The sequence below is a fragment of the Colias philodice genome, chromosome 3 (genome assembly GCF_061535455.1).
Source record: "Colias philodice isolate Cphi_HAF_F1 chromosome 3, ilColPhil1 Martin Lab GWU primary, whole genome shotgun sequence".
NCBI lineage: Eukaryota > Metazoa > Arthropoda > Insecta > Lepidoptera > Pieridae > Colias > Colias philodice.
The window spans coordinates 500,865-522,582 of record NC_143088.1 but is presented as its reverse complement, the minus strand read 5'-3'; the positions used below and the strand labels follow the sequence as shown (position 1 = coordinate 522,582).

General features: G+C 33.9%; 2 protein-coding genes across 7 annotated transcripts in view; one reads left to right on the top strand and one right to left on the bottom strand.

Moving 5' to 3' along the window:
- The window catches only part of Eip74EF (Ecdysone-induced protein E74), a 163,984-nt gene that overhangs the window by 100,889 nt on the left and 41,377 nt on the right, over positions 1-21,718 (bottom strand). For 4 of the 6 annotated variants that reach the window (XM_089711976.1, XM_089711968.1, XM_089711989.1 and 1 more), the window contains exon 3: positions 11,795-11,853. The exons of the other annotated variants lie outside the window; for them this stretch is intronic. The gene's annotated coding sequence lies outside the window, so the exon portion shown is untranslated. The remainder of the gene's footprint in view (positions 1-11,794; positions 11,854-21,718) is intronic. 6 annotated transcript variants of the gene reach the window in all.
- Positions 1-21,718, top strand: part of Lsm11 (U6 snRNA-associated Sm-like protein LSm11) — a 35,643-nt gene that overhangs the window by 4,162 nt on the left and 9,763 nt on the right. Inside the window, exon 2 of the mRNA XM_089712029.1 lies at positions 6,129-6,244. Within this exon, the coding sequence (XP_089568155.1) occupies positions 6,129-6,244 (116 nt within the window). The remainder of the gene's footprint in view (positions 1-6,128; positions 6,245-21,718) is intronic.

Below are 21,718 nucleotides of genomic sequence, written 5' to 3'. Positions count from 1 at the left end.
ATGATTGGTTGATTCGTTTTCACATTAGCTAATATTATGTATTTTTGTTGTAAACTTAATTTAATGTTTATAAAACATTATTATTGGTATAAATAAGCCAGTGTTCGTCTCACATTGCTGTACCTGCCTACCTACCCTACCAGGGCCTAACTTTGTTCTGGCTATTTTATTTTGATTATTTGTAATGAATAATTACAATTATAATAGAGTGCAAAAAATAAATACATGCGTCAATATATTTTGTGTTTTTTTTAAACAATTTTTCTATTTAAAAAAATATCATTCCGACCGCGGCTTTGCCCGCTTGGAATTAGGTTATATCGTGAATCCTGTTTTATCCCACAGAAGTGTTCAGTTCGGATAAAAAGTATCCTATGTGTAAATCCAGGCAATTAGCTATATTTTATCAAAATTGGTAATGTAGTCTTGACGTGATTAAGTAACAACTAACAAAAAAATATACAAATTAACATCCAGTTTCGCATCAGTTTTACTGTATTAGTGATATCTTCCACTCTTGACTTTGACTGAGAAGAATTAGGGTTTATAACTTCTTTCAGAAATAGTACCTTTCATTTCTGGGCATGATGTAATATCTACGTCAGCATCAAATTCTATCTAAATCAATTCAGTAGTCCGCGTTAATGATTTTTTCAGAGTAACAATATTTTTTGTTATTTTAAAGATTATTTATAACCTGTATTATTTTGTAATAAAGTAAACATTACGAAATAATAATAATTATTAATAATGTCTAAGTAGTTGTTGGAAAGAAGATTATTTGTTTATAAGCAAGAAAATAAAACCAATAAATCAACAATTGAATAAATGTATAACAATATTATAACTGTATGACGACTCCATACATGTTTGTCCCGAGTCGGCCAGCGGCAGCGCGGCGAGTTTGCAAGAATGATTTCGCGCACACCCGCGTTCGCGATAGCGAGCTATTAGACTCCGCCCGCCAAGCAGTGGATTTTTTTTTGTGTATCGTCTTAAGTCTTGAATTTCCTTTCCAAATACGTATAATAATAAATTATAACAGGAATTAGCGTAAAGAGGTAAACTTCAAATAATATTGGAGACATGTAAATTTATGATACATGTCGTGACATTCGTCATGTAATGGCCTGGTTTTGCGAATTCGTCCACAAACCTGCTGACCTTGATATTATGTCGCATTATTTTGTATATATTTAATTCAATGAATTACGCAACATAAATAAATATGTCATTTTCTTATATAGCTATCTGTGCCCCCCCGGTTATACCCATTTTGCGTTGCCCCTATTGGTCTTAAAGTAATGATATATAGCCTATAGCCTTCCCCTATAAATGGGCATGTATAACACTGAATGAATTTTTCAAATCAGACCCGTAGTTTCTGAGATAAGCGCGTTCAACCAAACCCAGTAGCCCTTCTTAACTGTCTTATTTACTGCAAAGGAATACAGTCGGCCATCTTCATAGAAGATTGAGCCAAGTAAATAATCCCTATCCAAGAATAAATCGACCCTGCTCTACGTGTCAACTGTAACATTTGCATAGCCCGTGACCCGCTGCCCGCAACCTTGCTCCTCTATTGTTTTTTTCTAGTGACTTCCAAAAGAGATTTCAATGTGTGGTTTTAGGATTTCAGATTTACGTTATTTGGAAGAGGTATTTGTTTTTCATTTTTGGATTGATTTTAGCGTGAATTTTTTGAATGTAGTGCTTTTACATTGTCTAAATAATTTTGCCTTTAAAACACATATTTCAGGAATAAATATCAGAAAATCGTAAAATTTATTAATTTACTTAATATATAGAAGATAGAGGTAGATGGTAGGATATTATATCTAATTCTTAAACACAATTGGAAGATAAATAATTTAATCCAACATAAAACCGGTCTGATCTCGGTTTCACGTTTTTGCCAACAATAGAATAGCTTTCACTGTTAAGCTATTACGTTTATCGTAAAATATTTTAATCGTCGATTTCTATATAGGGCGCGCATGCGATCGCGTGTCATTTCGTATTATTTTCCCGCCAATTTGACAAAAATGGCGCGCGAAAGTGACTGGCTGTATGCAGCTGGTATACAACTGTACAGCTAAGGAATCTTTGTGCAATTCAGACCTAATTTGAACTGGTTTGTACTTAGATACGATCATTGTTTAATTAGCGACGTGATACAGTTCGCAAAATAACGTTTTGCGTTGGTGAGATAATGTATATACCTGATTGTGTTCAATCACGGAACGGCATGATTTGACGTTGTTTATGATGACAGTTTATTCCTACTTTCGATGATTGTGAAATGGAACGTAGTGTCTCATAAGGTTTTACTGTATTTAACTTATTCTGTTCATACTAGATCGATGTGCATACAAAATAAATTGTAACTCAATTCAAGTATTATATTTTGATATAATTTCTAAACGTTATATTTCACGAACGTTCGTCCAATGCAAGTTTGTTATGCCCAGCTGTCGTAACTCATAAGTGTTCACAAAAATTTCCCAGTCATCAATCTAACTTTCATTACTGCGCTTCGTCTATCGCAGCCACATAAATTGCATCGTAGATTGCTTCGCTAGACTTTCGCGATGTTGCATAACCGCTTTTCATTGGACTGGGACGCTCGCACCCCGGAGCATCGGTCGTTGACACCTATGTGGTCTAGATAGAAAATGCCTACAGAATTGCTTAGGAAAATCTAAGGCTAGGAACAAATCGTTTTACTTTTGATGTATATATTTACAGCTGCATATCACACTTTCGATAGATAAGTGTCATTAAAATCAGAAAGTTATTAAGTTTTTTATTATATGATCTATCGATTACATAACACGGCGTGTATTCTGTTAACATAGAATCTCTATCGTCGCGGCGACACGTATAGAAGATAGAAGTAGTGGTGTCATCAAAAATCGTATCGGCACGTGTTACGTACGCGTAACAAGTTAAAACGGAACGCAAGCGGAAGTGATGCAACGAACGCGTTTCGGCGCGCATCTGTGTAAACATGGCGCGCTTTTCTGAATGGCATGATGGCGGCGTTTCCCGCGCTCGCCGGCCGACGACCCCGCGCGCGGTCACCGCCCGCGGGGATAGTCGAGTGAAAGTAATTCGCGAACCGCATGCGACTCATGCTCGCCTGGTACCTACCTACGCGAGAGTTGTATAGATTTATCGTTACGTAGCTCCGCGACAATTAGCTGGGATTACGTTCGAACCTGTTTTTCGAATAAACGTCGTTAATTTTACCGTCTAGTGCCGATTTTTATCATTTGTCCGGTAAGTGGATTCTAGCGCAGAACCACACGGAATAATCGCAAGTGCATTTCGTCTCTTAAATGATTTAAATTCCTAAGACTAAGTAGGTATGTTCTATGTAGGTATGTTTGTAACGTATGGCATTTTATTTTTTGTAAGATATCCGATGTACCTGTATTATTTTTAACGTGTACATGTGCATTAAGGGGTCACGCGGAGGTCTTTGACTGGTCAAACGCGGATATTTGGCAAACATTTGTACGCACATAATATACCGAGAGAAATAATAAAATGTTTTAATTACGTTTATCTTTACGACTTAGAACTAGCTGCTAGTAAAATAAGCCTAAGTATGTTGGTTTCGAAAATCGAAACATGAAATGTTATATTGATTGATTTTATTGTTGCATGCGGCTTTTTTCGCCCGGAATAAGAAATTTGATTGCAGTTCAAAATGTATCAATTTTTTCGCTAAATTTGTTCTCTTCTCTTGACTACGTGAAAGAGCAAAAAAAATCCGTATAAACGCATTTTTAATATTAGTAGGACAAGAGTTGAACAGTATCAAGTAGCGTAGGATGAATTTCTTGTATTACTATTTAAATAGGAACAGAACTTTTTGTCCCATTTTCAGTTTAAAATGTAGATGTAGGTAGGTATTTATATAGTTTTCATCTTTGGTTTTCATCGTAGGTAGATGTGTAATTCAATTCTGTGTATTTAATTTAAATTTTCAATTTGTAGTTACATTTTACATATTGTATAAATTACTTTATTTCTTATGAATAATGTAATTCGATACTAAAATGTATGTATATGTGTAAAATACTAGCTTTTATATCTATAATTTATTGTCTCATTATTTTTGAATAAAAAAAAATAAACATAATATCACAAATATTTGTGAAACGTCTGAAACGTCTTTATTTTTAGTAATCAAACGTCAAGTAAAATAATACTAAAACCACAGACTAAAACAAAACAATACGCTGTTATTAACTTAATAATGTTATATATTTTATCGTAATTTACTTGCATATTATATGCAATTTTCTCGTCAAATACGAGTTATGTTATCCATCGTTCGTACAAAAACAATGTGGATTATTAGCAATTATCTAAAACAGATATAAAAACGTTGACGTTTAAAGCCAGCATTGTATAAACATTACACTATTTATTAAGACGCTATACATCGCTGGTTATGTTCACAATTTTGAGGCGTGCGGTTAACAAAACGAGTAATGTATAACGTGTATTGTTTAGAGTTCATGAAAGGTTTGCTGTATGATTCCAGTCATTGCACCCTCGAACAATAAACACCTGTGGAAATATAATTCATGGAAAGTTATTTACGTCAATGTGTAATTGAAGCTTGTAATTTTTCTATTCTTAGAGTATTAGGTGGTTTGGTTGATGCTCGATTTTTTTGTAACGAATTGTTAGAAATAAAATAAATATATATACATATTTGTATCTTTACGATTATATAGTAAATACTAGCTTTCCGCCCGCGACTTCGCCCGCATTGTCTTAACCTTAAGTCTAATAAATTATATACTAAAACCTTCCTCTTGGACAACTCTATCCATAAAAAAACGTATCAAAATCCGTTGCGTAGTTTTAAAGATTTAAGCATACATATAGGGACATAGGGACAAAGAAAGCGACTTTGTTTTATACTATGTATAGTAAATATTAAAATGTCGCTACATTGTGTACGTGAATTTAATTAAAAACAAGAGAATTAGAGAACATTGATTTTTTTGTTAATATTTTTTGTGATTATTTTTCCGACCCAAATATCGACCAATAGAATTGCACCATTCGACGTCACGTGGTACAACCTACATGGTATTATACTAATCATTTTTTGAAAATTTTCTCTGGTCGTTGACGTCAAACTGACAGGTTCAATTCAATTGTGAAATTATTGGCCGACATTTAGGACGGAAAAATAATCTCCCGAATACCACACGAGCTTCAAAATTATCTGGCATTTCCCTCAAGGTTCCCTGCAAACAAATAAAGTCGTCAAGTTTTTCAGGAAAAATCACTCGCGCTTCGCGCTCGTGATTTTTTAACCTTGACTAAAAACTTGACTCCTTCATTTGTTTGCAACGAACCTATCGGAAAATACCCGATAATTTTGAAGCTCTTGTGGTATTATAAGTGAATATTTTATAATAATTGTTTTTTTTAATTAAAATTCCAATCTTTAGAACTTTATGTACTCAAGTATTAATTATAATTAATTTGCTCAAATATATCTTGATTAAAAATTGGTCGTCGTTTCGAAAATTTTATTTTATACTTGTTTTTATATTTATACAGCACCGAATCGAATTCAAAATTCGTGACCTTAGACCTCATGTTTTCTTAGTGAAAGTTTATGGCAATATGGATTATGTGCGAATTTAAATTTGTTCAAATATGTAATATTACGTAAGAGGACCTCCCAGGTGGAGGACAAATGTCAGAGAAACTTGAGACCTATGCACCTTCACTATCTATGCAAGTGATTTATTGATTTAAAGTATGGGAAATATAATTATTTAAAAATGTTTACATTATATACATAGTATGAATTTTCTATGTACTATATTCACTGAAGTCTTACACTGTTGCTATGGGACTAAATAACTTCAAAAAGATTGCTTCTACATATTTCCTAAATATAGCTTAAGATCATATTGTATAGAATATATTTTAATAATTGTAAAAATCTTACCTACCATATTTATTGTTATTGCCTTTTTAGTTTACTTTTGACTCTGAACTTTCAATTTATCAACAAACATGCGAACAATCATAGCAAAAAATAGATAATACTAACTGTACCACACTAAAATTTACTTTATTTGCAGATGTCATGCCGGTAAAGAAAGAGAGGAGGTACGTGAATGTCCTCTCTCGATTGGAGACAGCGCGCGGCCCTCTGGGCGCCTTGAAGGACTGTGTGGATCAACGGTTGAGGGTCAAGGTAGGGTTTTCATAGTAAGATACCTACATTTTTACCTAAGGAAGTATTTTCAGGAGGACGAGCTTATGGAGCTGTCTGCTGTATGAAAATTTGCCTTAGTAAACTTTATAAGTTAAAGTACGTCTAGAACGTAATTTGAAAATGTATTTAATCTTTTTCAAAATAATATACCTAAATAATATACCTGATAAATTAGGTAATTATTAACTATTCCTAAACTAATAGGCCAGTTTCGTTTAGGTAAATAACAGTTATGTGTAAGAGAGAGTAAGTGTAAGATAAAGTAAATAAATCAGTTTGGAGTATAACAATGGCATGCCTTGTCTTTAAGAACTGTCAAATGGAGGTAAATAAGAGTAAAAGTAACTCGTAAAACTGAATAAAAAGATTTAGAAACGCAGCGGCTTGCACGCATTCTGTTCTATGGAAAATTCGTGCTGTAATAATAAATGCGAAAGTATTTTTGTCTGTTACGTTGTCGCGTCTAAATTGTTGCGTCAATTTAAATGATGTTTTCAGGTTTTCTTATATCAGTGTAGTTGACCCGTCAGACATATTATCAAATCCGAGAAGTTTGAGTAATGGTTAAGTTTTCGTATTTTTTCAATATTAAGGCGCCAATTTCTTAAGTTTTTTTGTTGGAAAATAGGGACACATTTTTATTCAAAGAGATATTGAGCAATTTGAAAACTGCATGTTTTTACTTTTATTTTTTTTGTTTTGGTTGTAAAATTTAGACATAACTTCTCTACCATCTAGGAATAAGGAAGCGAAGTGAATTTTAATAGGTCCATATACATTTTTACACTATTAAAAACATGACTAAAACAAGGTTTGTAGCCGGTGTCATAACTATGTACTGCATCCTTTGTGACTCGCTGGCTGGTTTCCAACGCGGAAGGCGAGATATGCTCGCGCCAAAATAGATGCAGCGGACCTTATGGATTTTGTGGAAGTCGTTAAACCTAACCTATATAGCGCTTCCTGCTGGGGAATAGATTTTATGTGCGGATGGTCTAGTAGTTCTGTAGGTCTGTGGAGAGATGCTGTTAGGTTTTGCAGTCTTCGTATTTGAGAGGTGTGTATATCGATGGTGCTTGCAATGTCAAAGTGACACATAGGATAGCGTTAACCGCTCATCAGGAAAAAATATCTAGCGTTTTGTTTCTTCTGAGAAAGTGTGAAATGGTTTATTCGATTTTGATGAATTTTAGTAGTTACAAATAATCTCATTGAAGTGTGACGTTTTATTGCGAAGTAATTTTGTCTAGCCTGCTAAAAATTAGGAATTCTTTAGGACATATCTTATATATAAAATTCTCGTGTCACAATGTTAGTCTGCATACTCCTCCGAAACGGGTGGACCGATTCTCATGAAATTTTCTGTGCATATCGGGTAAGTCTGAGAATCGGCCAACATCTATTTTTCATATGTACCACGGGCGAAGCCGGGGCGGACCGCTAGTAATTAATATAATTCGATTAATAAGTGTCGTTACATTCGTCTTGATTACAATAATATTGGAAAAAATATTCGATCAATGATTTTATTTTGTGATCGCGTACAAAATGAAATATTTAGAGGTTCGATCCAAATTGTAATTTTCTTATTTCTCCCCGCCGTTGTTATTTTTGTATACTTGTAATCTAAAGGAAAATTACGTTTTAGACAGTCAAGTGCGATCGCACCCACAGTGAGTCATGGAAAGTGGTCTAGGAAGAGCCTTGCGAACTGCTAGCTCGGCGCACGCGCAGTTTCTATTCATGGAAGCTTGCAATAAATATGATTGCAGGCGGTTTTCCTTCAATGCCTGCAGCTAAATGTTATTTATTATACATTATGGGGTGTAAAGTAGTTTTGAATTGTGAAATTTGCGGGTAGATGAGAATTACTTGCGATTTTTTTACTAAGACGCTTTTTATTAGTAAAAGTTGATACATATTTTCCAAAGTAAAGGAAACTGTAAAATAACACAAAGTATCTATCAAAAGCATGTTCATTGTTCAGGAAAGGTGTTAGGTTAGCAGATAAAGGTAGGTATGGATTTATAGAGCGTTGTCTCTGTCGCACTTATTAATTAGTCACTTGCAGTTTCGATTGTTAGACAAAGATGGTCATATAATGTAGAATTAGATCGAGTATTTTTTACTGTCTGTAGTAACATAGCAATATTGAATGTGAGATTTTATGTCTGTACAGTGTACGTTACTCTGTCGCGACTAAATAGCTGAACAGTTTTTGATGAAAATCGATACGATGGTAGCTTATACCAATATAATCATAAAAACCAGTATTATGGTAAAAAATAAGTGTTTCCAATTGGTATTATTTATATTTAAATTTTTTATCTGGAATGATTCAAAATGTCACATAAAATATTAAATAATACAATGTTATTGTAATCGACAATGTTTATAAATATGTTTAACAATATAAACGGTTATACGAATCGGCCTTGCAGGCTATTTAAGCATTTTGTTTAATTTTGTGTTTGTAATTTGTTTTTTAAGTGCACTTTACGTGATGCCTTGAATAATAATTCAATGATACTGTGTTAGGAAATACGCGATTGTTATAGAAATTAGTTATTTATGTTTATACGCGAGTACCTACGTTTAATAAACTTTCTTTGTTCGTGTTTAATTGGCTATTTTTATACGCACTTTGTAGTGGGCGTTTTTTAATGTTTACAGTATATAAAACTTTAAAATTATTAATTATGCAAACAAGTTTTTGAAATGAAACTTCTTTAGGCACTTCGTTGAAAGTAAAATTTCAACGTCACATCATGGAGTAAGGCGACGATTTTGGTATCTTTTTATTTCATGTTATATTAGCTAACATATATTACGATGTTTATATACGATGACGTTACACATATTATGACGAATAAATACGATGTTACAATAAGTGCGTAGTAAGCCTTATTTTACTACGTCGAAGTATAATTTTTTATACAAATATTTTGTGTTTCTGTTTGTTATATCATGAATTCGTAGATTCTAATACATAGTTTAGTTTAAAAATAAACTAAACGAATACAAACGTAAAAAAGGGTGTGTGCCAAGCACGCGTGTCAGAAGTGAAACTTTGTCAAGATTCAAAGATACTAAAATTGTCGCTCTACTCCACACGTGACGGTATTGCCCTGACGCGACCTTGAAATTTTAATAGCGCCTAACGAAGTTTCACTTCAAAAATATATCAAAATGTCACTATTATGAACGTGAAACAATACAAGTGATGAAAGTCTAGAGCTTTCGATAAACAAAGAGAAAGGGACAATGAATGCGCTTAATTCAGTCTGAAGCCAGTTTTCTCGAGCCCGTGGAGATAGTGGCCGCCATTAGGCTATAGGCTATAGCCTAGGCTCTGGATGTTGATGTGATTTACAAGTCGATTGATAATAGATGGTATGGTCCCGATTAGTGGAGAAATGGTTCTATATTTTTGTGGCCAAATTGGCATAATTTATTATGAATGCAAGTCTCTGGGGTCTTTCTCGCGTTTGACAGATTTGGATGAATTTTAATTGATCATAGATGGAATCTAAGGAAAGCTCAGTTTATGTTATAATGTGGAAATAATATGGAAAAGGGCTATTACGTTATCTATTAATGTGAGCAAAGCCGTGGGCGGAAAGCTAACTAAAATTAAAACTCATGTATTGTTTTTTACACAACTAAAATAACACAGAATCAGAAAATTCTGTCGGAATATTTTAAGAAAATCACATATGCTCTTAAAATATTTTCGATATGTAATACTGTAGGGCCTACAGGTTGGTTAAATTTATACAGTGTCTGCCCCCGAAGGCCGGCGAGCGTCGCAGACGCATTGCTTGGCGTTACGCAGCATGCGTGGTGCGCGTGTGTACCGTGCGCAAAAAAATGTGGGCGATTTATGCAAAAAAAGACGTTTTGGAATGGTAGTGAAGATATAATATTGCGTCGTAATATGTAATTGAAATTAGGTATGAATTTTTTTTACGTGCGTAAAAATTGTAGTAATGCTGTCCAATGGACGTGTAAGAGAAGGTAGATTATAGATATTGATCCGTAGAACCTTCAAGAATGTTTAAACTTTTTTTTTGTTGGCTCTACAAAATTACTGTAATAATAAAGTAACAAGTTATCACCTTAATACTGACCTATTATATTGTAAACAAACACAAACGTCATTTGTTATAGTTATGCTAAACGTGTACAATAAAACTATCTAATTAACATGACCTTACACAACTGTAAATGGAAACTGAATACCTTCGTAATTGCCGTACATTTTTAAAAATACATTTTCTTGTTCATTAATTGTCTATCGAAAGGAAGTTATATTATAAGTTGAAACTGCAGTTAAATATGCAAATTATTTCTATTATAAGTATCAGTTTTCAACTACCTATATATTGCCATCAATTTAATATAGAATTAAATATGTATTTTTATTGACTCCAAATATTGAGAAACCACGAATTACAAGGTCACGACCATTGTACATAACATTATATAATAATTGATATACCACTCGCTGTGTTCTGCTGACCGTACATCGGGACCTTGCTGTGATGTCAGTTATCTCACGGCCATTTTCCTTAGCGTGTGTGCGTGTGTGCGTGCGCGTGTGTGCACACTAGGGCCGAGTAGGGACGGGCAGTACTTCCTAGTTGTTTTAATCCGTTTATCGATCATTAGTTTCGGAGCCGTTCGCCTTGACGTCCAATACGTTTTCAATAGATTGTCGATCAAGTGTCTAACCCTGAATTTGTTTTGTTTGCTCGTCGGATACACTGCGCTGTGTTGGTACGTCGCATGCGTTTCAAACTAGCATTGATACACGGATGTTGGTAACAGCGGAGATAGAGACGGTAAACATGTCCTCGCTGGTCAATGGAAGACGTAAGCGATTGTTCAGTGAGGTCAGAGTTGGTCCAGTAACAACATAATGCTAAGGCATTTGTCTTCTCGATTCGGAAATTGGGTAAATTGAGGTATTTCAATGGAATGCTAGATGCCCATATTGAGCCCGGTTGCACAAACGTAATGAAACTCGGGATATATCATATGCCCTCTAATCAGGAAATGCGGGCGTGGTGTTACAATGACAATGTATTAAGGAAAATTTCAAAGAGCTCAGACATATTTTTCATCTGAAACTTCCATCGACACAGAAATGAAATGAATCTAAAAATGCTTCTCGCTACAGCGGTGTGGGTGAATAAAATTCTGAGGACCTTGGCCAATATTCGTACATTTTATGCCTATTTTTCGTTGCCTATGTATTTATTCAGAGGTTCTCGTAATGGTCGTTTTTTTCTCCTGCGTTTTTGCAGCTGCTTTAAAGGCAGCTTACCCCGATTTACCAAAACAAGGTCGCCTACATTCGAATTGTGTTAAAAAAGCCTGGACAAGTTTTAAGGCTTCTTTCGATGCGTTGTTCAATGAGCCTAATGTATCATTTGTTACCGATTCTGAATTACAAATGAAGTGGTTTAATCTCGATTTGGAAATATACTGCGCAGTTAACAAAAATATACAGAAAATGAAACTTACAGCTCAATAAAAGCTCTCGAACGTTCATGCAGGCAGGATCAACTATGTCCCGCCATCACCTGAAATAGATTAGCCATAATGTATTTCTTTACAATTTAAATATTTAACACAATAATACCGACATGCGTTACCTACATATGTGAACAGTCAACAACCCTTCGCGAGTCCGAATAAGAAGTAGATTCCGGTTTATTTTTATTTAAAATTTATATACAAGGTTTTATGAATACGATAAATAGTAACTATAATAATCGTTTAGCACTCGGGTACTTTGAGTATGATGCATTCGGCCTCGCGGGTAAACAAACGCTAGATAGCGCTAGACAAAGACGAGGCGAGGTCATGAGCGTAGCCTTGTGCGGGTGCGCGCGCGCACGCTTCCGCCTGTCGACGCGCACGCGATCCACTCGCCCGCCGAACGTTGACATAAACGGACGTGCTTGTCACTAACTTTGTTAATTTGGTTCTGAAAATCTCTCGAATAATATGGATGAATAAATTTTGACTTCGTTGTTCTGATATCGTTTAACAATATATTTAATTTATATTCGTTGTTGAATACATGCAATGAATTGATAGTGTACAATGTAGCTTGAGAAACATAAATATGTATATTTTTGTATCGACTTTCAAGTCTTTATTGTTGAATAAATGAGTTGACAATTTTAAAAATCGCCTTGAAAATGCTGTCGTGAACATATAAAATATAGTGGGTAGATAACAATTAGTTGCTGCTGCCATATGTAAAGCGATGCGGGCTGTGTATCGTACTCGTACATAAATCATGAATGACGAGCTATTTAAATAATTTTCTACTTTGTATTATTGCGCTTTAATGTGCTTTGTTAATAATGTAATGAGATTCAAAACGATAGTTGAACAAATGCTGTCCCAGTTTTGGAAATAAATGTTTGTAAAATTAATTTTACGTAAATGGAGGTAGTTTTTAAAAACTATGTAATCACCATACTATCTACTTTGTTACTACATATTTTAGTCTAACGTTGATTGCGCTAGGTATGAGTTGATCGGTATTTAAATAATAAAAAATATATTTAAATTGTGTTTAATATCTATAGTAGGTGATCATTTGATATCTTTCTGGATCTTGTAATCATTTTTCAGTTTTGAGGGATCTAATCAAGCTGAATATTCTTCCTAAAGAGATGACCTTTTTATTCAACAATCTGTTGATTTCGTAAATTCTTCCAGGCATAAAATATTAATATATGAAATCTCAACACACGGAAATCGGCCGGATTCACCATACATGGCAATCCGTAGAGTTGGCATCGCAGGCCTCAATGCTGGTGTAAATGTCACAAGTGATCACTGTGTTGTTGCTGACCTCGCTGACATACGGGCACGGTGCGTGGATCGGATTATGCAATATAAGGAATATTGTTTAGCTAGTCACATTTTGGAGAAGCTATTGGGTACTTTTCGGTTGTTCATTGTAGTTGGTATTTGGTTGTTGGAAGTAGCTGTCTTCTGATCTTTTTTGGTTGCTTTATTGTATAATGATGTCTTTTTGGAAAGAATATGTCGTCGTAGCTGGGTTTTAGTTTTGGTTTGTTGGCTTATAGTTTTCTATTTCCTTAATTCGATCTTGATTTTAAAAAGGTTATATATTAAATGTAATGTTATTTTTGTATAATTTACATATAGGCATAATTTTACCACTATTTAATTGTTTAATTACGCAAATCTCTTCGGATCGAGGCTGGTTCTGCGTTGCATGGTGCGGCGGCCTCGTCGCCACGGTCGCTTCCTGCTGCCTTTTTGTAAACACCTTAATTGATTCACAATATACAATTATAATTGTTTGTTTTCATTTGCATCTTTCTTGTTAATCAGGAATAGCCTCGAATGGCTTGTTAACGTTATCGAGAAGTTTGGAGTTTGTACCTGTGGCCTTAAAAGAAGATTACCTGTGAAAAACCTTCGATCAGGTTCCATAGCTGTGTATTGTGTTTAATATCAATTATTTGAATAAGTATTGCGTCTTTATTATTATTTAATTAATAGCTATGTAATAAGACCACTTAATATTATATTTTATGATACGTTTTAATATTGTTCTGATCGTTTCTGCCACAATAATTTAAAGATCAACACGATCAGTCCCGTTTGCAGTGGCGTGCTAATTCACTCGATATTTTTTACTGAATTCCAAATTAGGTACAGTTGTAATCGTGCATTGAGCAAGGACACTAGGAAGCAGTTTACTGCATCGCAATATTTTTCTAGCGTTTACTTTATTGATTAATTGCTGGAACCGATGTTATGGGTCCAGCGTCACGAACAACGATAGCAATCGATACTGCGTCTAGAACCTTCAAATTTTTATAATTAATAGTCATGTAATTGCGTTTAGTGCGTGGAAGGTTCCTTACGAAAATCATCAAGGTCCTCGCATTGAACGTGTTACAATGAAGTTTTTTATGTTGTTATCCTAGTGGGTAAAGGTAGATGCATATCACGCAGATGCTGCTAGCCTTTTAAAAATTTTTGCAGTTCTTATCGTGTTATTACTATGGACCTTCTAGTTTACAGTCACTTAGGTGACGGTAGCTATTTATTGTAACTAGTAAGCATATAATTTATTTCTTACCTATTTATGTGTGTCTCGTTTCTATGCAATCGAGCTATCAAGCTTACATAAATCCAACAACGTAATCTTTATTAATATCACTGTCGGTAATTTATACACGACCCTACACAACACAGAAATATACTATCTGATTATTTACAGTTCAAAATCCAACTGTCAACACAATAAATCTATCGTGACCATCAAAATTATGTCCAATGTCAGATAAGCTCACGGTAAAAATTCCAGTCGCTGGCCTCACGGCGCTATGATATAAAACATTAGCATTGACCTTTACCCACTGAGTTAGGTCCGAGACCTTGTGCCTAGATTAGTTTTTGGGCCGTTGTTATCAGCCAGTCTCTGCGTCTAACGATAAAGGGCTCGCCCTTGCGACAAATTGTCTCTGAGGTCGCGCAATTCGGTTCCGGCTTGGTTTTTTCGACCGATCTTTATGCACCACTGAAATTTCCGCGTCATTTCCTTCCTCATTGGTCTCGTAGTACAATACAAAACAATTTAATTCGAAGGCTCTTTGTGAATCTGCATTTAATTGTGTAATTGCATCTGGAATTTTCCTGGTGATTATTATTAATTTTCGCGCTTCATTTGCCGCATTTCGGTGCCGTTTTAAGTATGTAAATGAGTTGCGCCAGGAAGCGATTACAAAGATGGCGCCTGATGGTAATGCCCGTAACAGTAAGTTCTTTATGACGTTGAGAAATTCTTATGAATCATCTTAAGGTTATGATCACAGTGGAATGGCGGGGTTTTTATATTGCGCATTATATTTAAGGAGAGCTTAATTTTAAAATTGATTAAATGATTTGTACCTGATGAAATTGCAATTAAATATAAATATTAATATTTTCAATATAAAATAATTATTATAATATTTTAAATTAAAATTGAAATCATATTTCAATAAAAGTCTAGCTGAAGAAATAAATGTTAGTTTCAAAATGTATGAGGAATATAGAAGTACAAAATTCCATTCCATTTATATGACAATAAGGGAATGTTCATAATAACAATCCGATATTAAGTGTGTAATAAAAGTATAAATACCCATGAATTTATATCCTCTCCTTTTAAGGCTGCAGTCTAGCAAAATTGCGTTTTCAACAAGTTATTTGACAATTTTTTCCCGGCTAATGAAATGATAAACTGAATTTTTTTTTCTTGTTTATCAATTAGTGTTATATACGCAATACGCGTGAATTTTTTCACATTTATAAAGTTACTTTATGTTACCTTAATCAGGCCTTCAAGATAAGTCTATTTCCCCCAAAGACATTTCGAGCTAAGTTTGTGCACTCACTACGTTGCAACCGATTACAATTTACACAATCTGATCAGCGCATTATTATCCTTATATAGTCGTTATTAAAAACTGCTGAATACAATTGCCGAAAAACTTATGATTTTCTTAATTAGGACGTTATAAATTCATTAAATTTCCCATTTTTTGCCTTACAAAATCTATTGATAAATACTGCTAAAAGTTATTTTTTCCATTAATTTATTCGAGTTGGTTGAAGACCAATGAGTATTAATCCTTTAAAAAAATTTTTTTTTGAATTTTGATAATTCTTTAAATATTAAAAAAATATTTAAAATAATTACGAAAAATCCTAGCGAATTTCTTTAGTCGCGCTCCTTGGGCCGGAGCGTTCTGACGTGTGCTCTACGCTCGATTTTCCTTCATACCGAAGTGAAAGTTGCTCTACTTCATTAAATTTAATATTTTTGTTAATTGATTATTTTTATCTTAGTTTTGTGCAAATATTCGTATTTTTAAACATTTGATTTCGATATGGAAAATAAACGAAAAAAATACGCGTGTAACTACTAGAAAAAAAAATTATCTTCGAACATAAAGTTAATGAAATCAAATAGATTGCAAAGGCAACAATTTCTTTATTTTACGGGGTGTCAGTAAAGGGATGTATATTTCTTTAAAACTAAAGTAAGCTCATAAATTTTCTTATAATATAATTTTTTTGAAGTTCCAAAAATGTTTATTTTTCGTTTGAGAAATACGAAATATAATATAAACTTGTATTGAGAACTTGAACTTCCCAAGTTCATCCGGGGAAATCCCCATACGGGGAAAATGATTTGTTTACTCCAAAATTGATCCGAGGTGTTTGAATTTTTTCTTCTAGTCATTTTCAACGTAGCGGCATGTTGTTTGATTATTAATTTTGTAACTTAAATACAGAATGTTGGTTTTATATTCTGATCTTACAGACGCGCTGACAAATTTAGTCCGCCATTTCTAGTTTAGTCTACCAACTCTAAGTACCAATATTAAAACGAATGGATTATCATCACATCATCAAAACTCAGATGTAATGGAAGATCACAATAACATAGAAAATTCAGTGGGTGTTGAGAACTAAACAAACAGAAGTAACAGAGACGCGAAGAATAAAAAAAGAGGACGAAAACGATAATTCGTTGATGCTTTCCCTTTTCGACGTATTGTTAGGGTACATCACCAATCTGCAAAAAACAAAACTGATGATTCCCAATTGCTGATTAAAAATGAAAAACAAATAATCGACAACAGTGGTGAAAATTTGCTGATCACAATGAAACATCATTCAGTGGTAGCAGATTTACTCATTTCAAATGTATCGGTGAACAGCGTAAAGGAGAGGATGACAGGAAAACATTATGAATGTGGATGGTGGATTGTATACAGGGTGTAATCGATAAGTATGTGCAGGCGATTATGACGTTATTATTGCAGGTATCAAAAAACTTAAAACTGATATCGAAATTACTTTACCTAATGAGCAAAATGACAATAATAACTTTTTAAAAGTATAACGAGAAATATCTAAAAAATTTACTTTATACACTCCCATATCAAAAAGGGAAAATGGGACTAGTAGAAGTTAAATGTCTAATTCCGGCAAAAGACATGAATGCGGAAGATGCGGTTAAAAAAAATTTAATATTTGAAATACAATGCAAAAAATAACACTTTTGTCATAGATAAGAATCATGACTATTTTTCTAAATTCAGGGACAACTAAACGTTGCAGAAGCAGAAGTCTGCTTATTTGCTGTTTGGACTGGAGTGAATAATTCGTTAAAAAAAGAATATATAAAAAAGTATGTAACGTTTAGGCAAAATAAAATGATGGACCATTATCAAGATTTTACATAAATTGCCTACTGTCAGAATTGATTGATTCGAGACTTCAGCATTCGATGCCCATCAAGGACCCATCCTATATCATTCAAGCGATTGAAAAAAAAGAGATAAATCCAGTGCAACCGATAAAGCATCAGAATGCTAGCAAAAGATTTATTAGGTTTATCAATATAAATCTATATATTACACATAATATCTAATATATAATCTGTTGAAGACGCGAAGACTGACATCCGCGCGGACCGAGTCGCGGGCAGAAGCTAGTCAGAAATAAATATCTTTTGTTTTCATTTGCGTATTTTTCTATTTTATAATTTTTTAACACAAACATTACATTTTTATTATTATATACAAAATTTGTTTATCCGTTTTATTAGTTAAACTGAACAACTTTCACTAAGAAACTTAGGTCGAAAAAAATGTATAGAGTTATGCAATATGCATTTTGTATGGAAAGCTTATTTTTTTTTATATTTCGTCCAAATTTCTTTGTAAAAGTTGATCAGTTATATAAACATGAAGATATCAATAGAAAGTATTCGCAAATTTTGTGTACCGATAAAAAAAAATCACCCGGTGTAATTTTCACGAAAATTGTTTCAAATTGTCATTTTTGGTACTTATTACGAATATTAAATTATGCATACGAATGATTTAATTTTTAAAAATTAAGTGGAGCAACTTTCCCTTAGTACATTTGTATTATTTACATATAGGATGACAGGATGCATTTGTTTGCACTACTAGACCAAGCCCTTAAGTCGTTAATAAAATAAATGAATCACTTGGATCTGTGATATTTTATTATGTTCAAAATGTATCACAAACATGTACTTTCTGAATCTTCTTCTTCTTATATATAAAATTCTCGTGTCACAATGTTAGTCTGCATACTACTCCGAAACGGGTGGACCGATTCTCATGAAATTTTCTGTGCATATCGGGTAAGTCTGAGAATCGGCCAACATCTATTTTTCATATGTACCACGGGCGAAGCCGGGGCGGACCGCTAGTATTATTATAAACATTTGAAAAAGTTGTTAGTTTTCAAACCATTACACTATGGACGTTAAATTAAGCGTTATTATGCATACAAATGTCTTTAAAGAAATAGAAAGTTGTGTTACAGCATTCGCGACAATGTGTTTGCGTAAAGCCCTATCTAGAATCTAGGCTTGTTAATAGATGTCTAGGTATAATAGTTATTGCTGGCTTGTATGTGGTATTTTTTAATTTATGCGTTTGTCTCGGCCGTTCTAGACTGTAGTGACTGGTGGGGTTTTGCAAGAATTTGTATTTGGAGAGGAAAATAATTGTTTATTATTTATTTTAATACATCGTGATACAAGTGTAGTAAAATATATCGGGTCAAGTTTTACAGGATACAAAATAAAATTAGAATTAGGTTGAATTCCTTACTCGTATGTCAATCATTTTTTGTTTATATGGATAAACGAGATTAATAAGCGCCACCCACTTGAATGAACAGCAACAGCTCGTTAAAATTACAGAAAATTAGATCGATATTTAGACCAAGATATTTTTTGCCACTATTACATTGCTAAATCGACAACAAAGGGGATTAGCGACCCACAAAGATAAGCCAAACGAAATAGCGTGGTGACCGTGAATTTGAAAAACAAAAGTGGCCGACATAACAAAAACGGTCGCCACACCGTCCCTGACCGTGGTCCGCCGAAACCGAGAGTGGCGTATTTGGAGCGGCGCTTGCGCAAGCTGATGTGCTGCGTCTTTCGGCGAGTCACTTTCACGTGAGTCGGCGGTTCTGCCGCACTTTCCAAGATTTGGTAAGTTGCTAAGCGCGGGAGATCGCGGATTTTGATATGCTATGGAAAGTTAATGGTTTATGGCAGTGTCGTGAGTAATTTAGGATCTAATGAAGTAGACATCTCTGTTAACGATGATTGTGTTTTTACTGTTGAGTAAATTTCAACAATCTTTTCAGTAAAAGCTGTTTTAAAAACAAAAGCAAATTGTTATGCTACGCTGCTTAAAATAACTATTTGTTGATAAAACATTATAATGTCGTCAGTTTATTTATTTCGAGTAATGACATTGTCCTGGATCATAAACGTGTTACGAATTCCCTTCCAATTATTTCATTCGACCTTCTACATCTGAGATTGCATATTTTGCGTATTCACTTCCTTATTTACATTTTTTATGTTTCTGACTTTATATATTACGAGGTTGCTCGTGGATTTGGATTTCGACGTTATTACAGTCATCAGCTCTAAAATTACTAGTTCTAAGACAAAGATAAGAAGATCAATTCAATACATGGTCGTGTAATTAAATTGTAATCTAAGTAAGCGAGTATTTCCGCGTACCTCTACGTTCACTTTCACTACTCGACGTGGGGGCACTGACTAAACCTCATCACGCTAATCATCTATAATATCGACTCTATCGTCCAGTATTAGAGTTCACTTTCGTGGGTCTCAATTTTTCCACGTATCAGGTGTGTATGTATGGGTGACATGACATCAGGCAAGGTTTGAACTGTTACGTGTGACCTTGAGTTGTTGACTTTCTACGTTGGTCACTTTTGCTTTGATGTCTATTTTAGGATGTTTCAAGGTTGTGATATCTTCGTTCGATTAATTATAGACACAAGTGATATATTCTGCGTTAATGTGGCTTTCTATAAGTTTAATACTTAATTGTTATTTAATAATTTTATTATGGTCGATTACACTTAATGTGCGCTTAGGTTGTAACTTTTTATGGTTCATTATGTTTTGAGCTAGGTAATGGTAAATTAGTAATTAGTTCTATATCCTATAAAAGTTTATCTCTGAATTAACCTCAGAAGTTTTAATTATTGGCCGTCATATTATTTCAAATGTAATACCCTTGTTTTTCTACTACAATAATGTATTGGAAAGATGAAACTCGATCATTTTGTTGTCCAGTCGAATGTTTTGCATATTTCGCACTTTCTCTTGGCACCGGTGCTGACAGCATGATACGCAGATTGACTGATGGAATACACATTTGTTTACAAGCAACTGGATTATTTTGTTAAACTTGTAAGTAAAATGTTGGATTAAATAAATTATCAGGAGATCAAAACGCATCCCTATAATGATGACTATCATGTTTACTCGTAGCCAGTTGTGATTGATTATAATTTACTAGCTTTCCGCCTGCGGCTTCGCCCGCGTTTTCAAAAAAAAAAACCCGCATAGTTCCCGTTCCCGTGGGATTTCCGGGATAAAACCTAGCCTATGTCACTCAGAAATGATGTAGCTTTCCAACAGTGAAAGAATTTTTCAAATCTGCCAAGTAGTTTCGGAGCCTATTCAATTCATACAAACAAACAAACAAACAAAAAATCAAACCTTTCCTCTTTATAATATTTGTATAGATAAGGTACATCTACTTCAGTGATAAAAATTAGGCTCTAAGTATATTTTAAGGATAATTTATATAGCCTATTGCATGCTATTGCGTAATATTTTGTTAATAAAACTTCTATGGGAATCGGGAATATCCTTTAATTATATGGTGGTCGAATAAAATAACAACCGCAAACTTTATGTGAACAAAATTTACACATGTTGTCACAACACAATTATAAATGTGATGATGAATAAAACTATAATCATTTAAAAACGTGTTTCCCTAAATATAAACGAGTTATCCTTACCCAATTCTTAGAACCGAACTGAACCAAATGTCCTTAATTATTAAATTTATTAATTACGTTACTGAGTCAAGTTTTGGTTAAATATAGGACTCAAACGTTGAGGAATACGGTCTCGAAGGACCTTTACCTTCATGGGTGACCTTCGACCGCTGGTGACGAAATTATCGCCTTTTCCTCTCAAGAGTCATTGTTATGCTTGACATATTATGATTCAACGTTGCAGGGTCCACGATGTTTTCAATGTTAATATTTTGTATTGGTACTATTTTTAAGGATTGTTTGATAACTATACAATCAGTAAATGCCTAAAAGTTTGGTAAGGAGGTGTTTGTTATTTCATTTGACTATCAAACATTTATATTATACATGGTTATAAGAAGCACATTCTATGATATTAGGAGAGGAAAAATATGGGTAGTATTTGATTGTGGTACTGATCAAAATGATCATACAAACTGTTATTGTAAAGATCTCCTAATTACTCCCGAG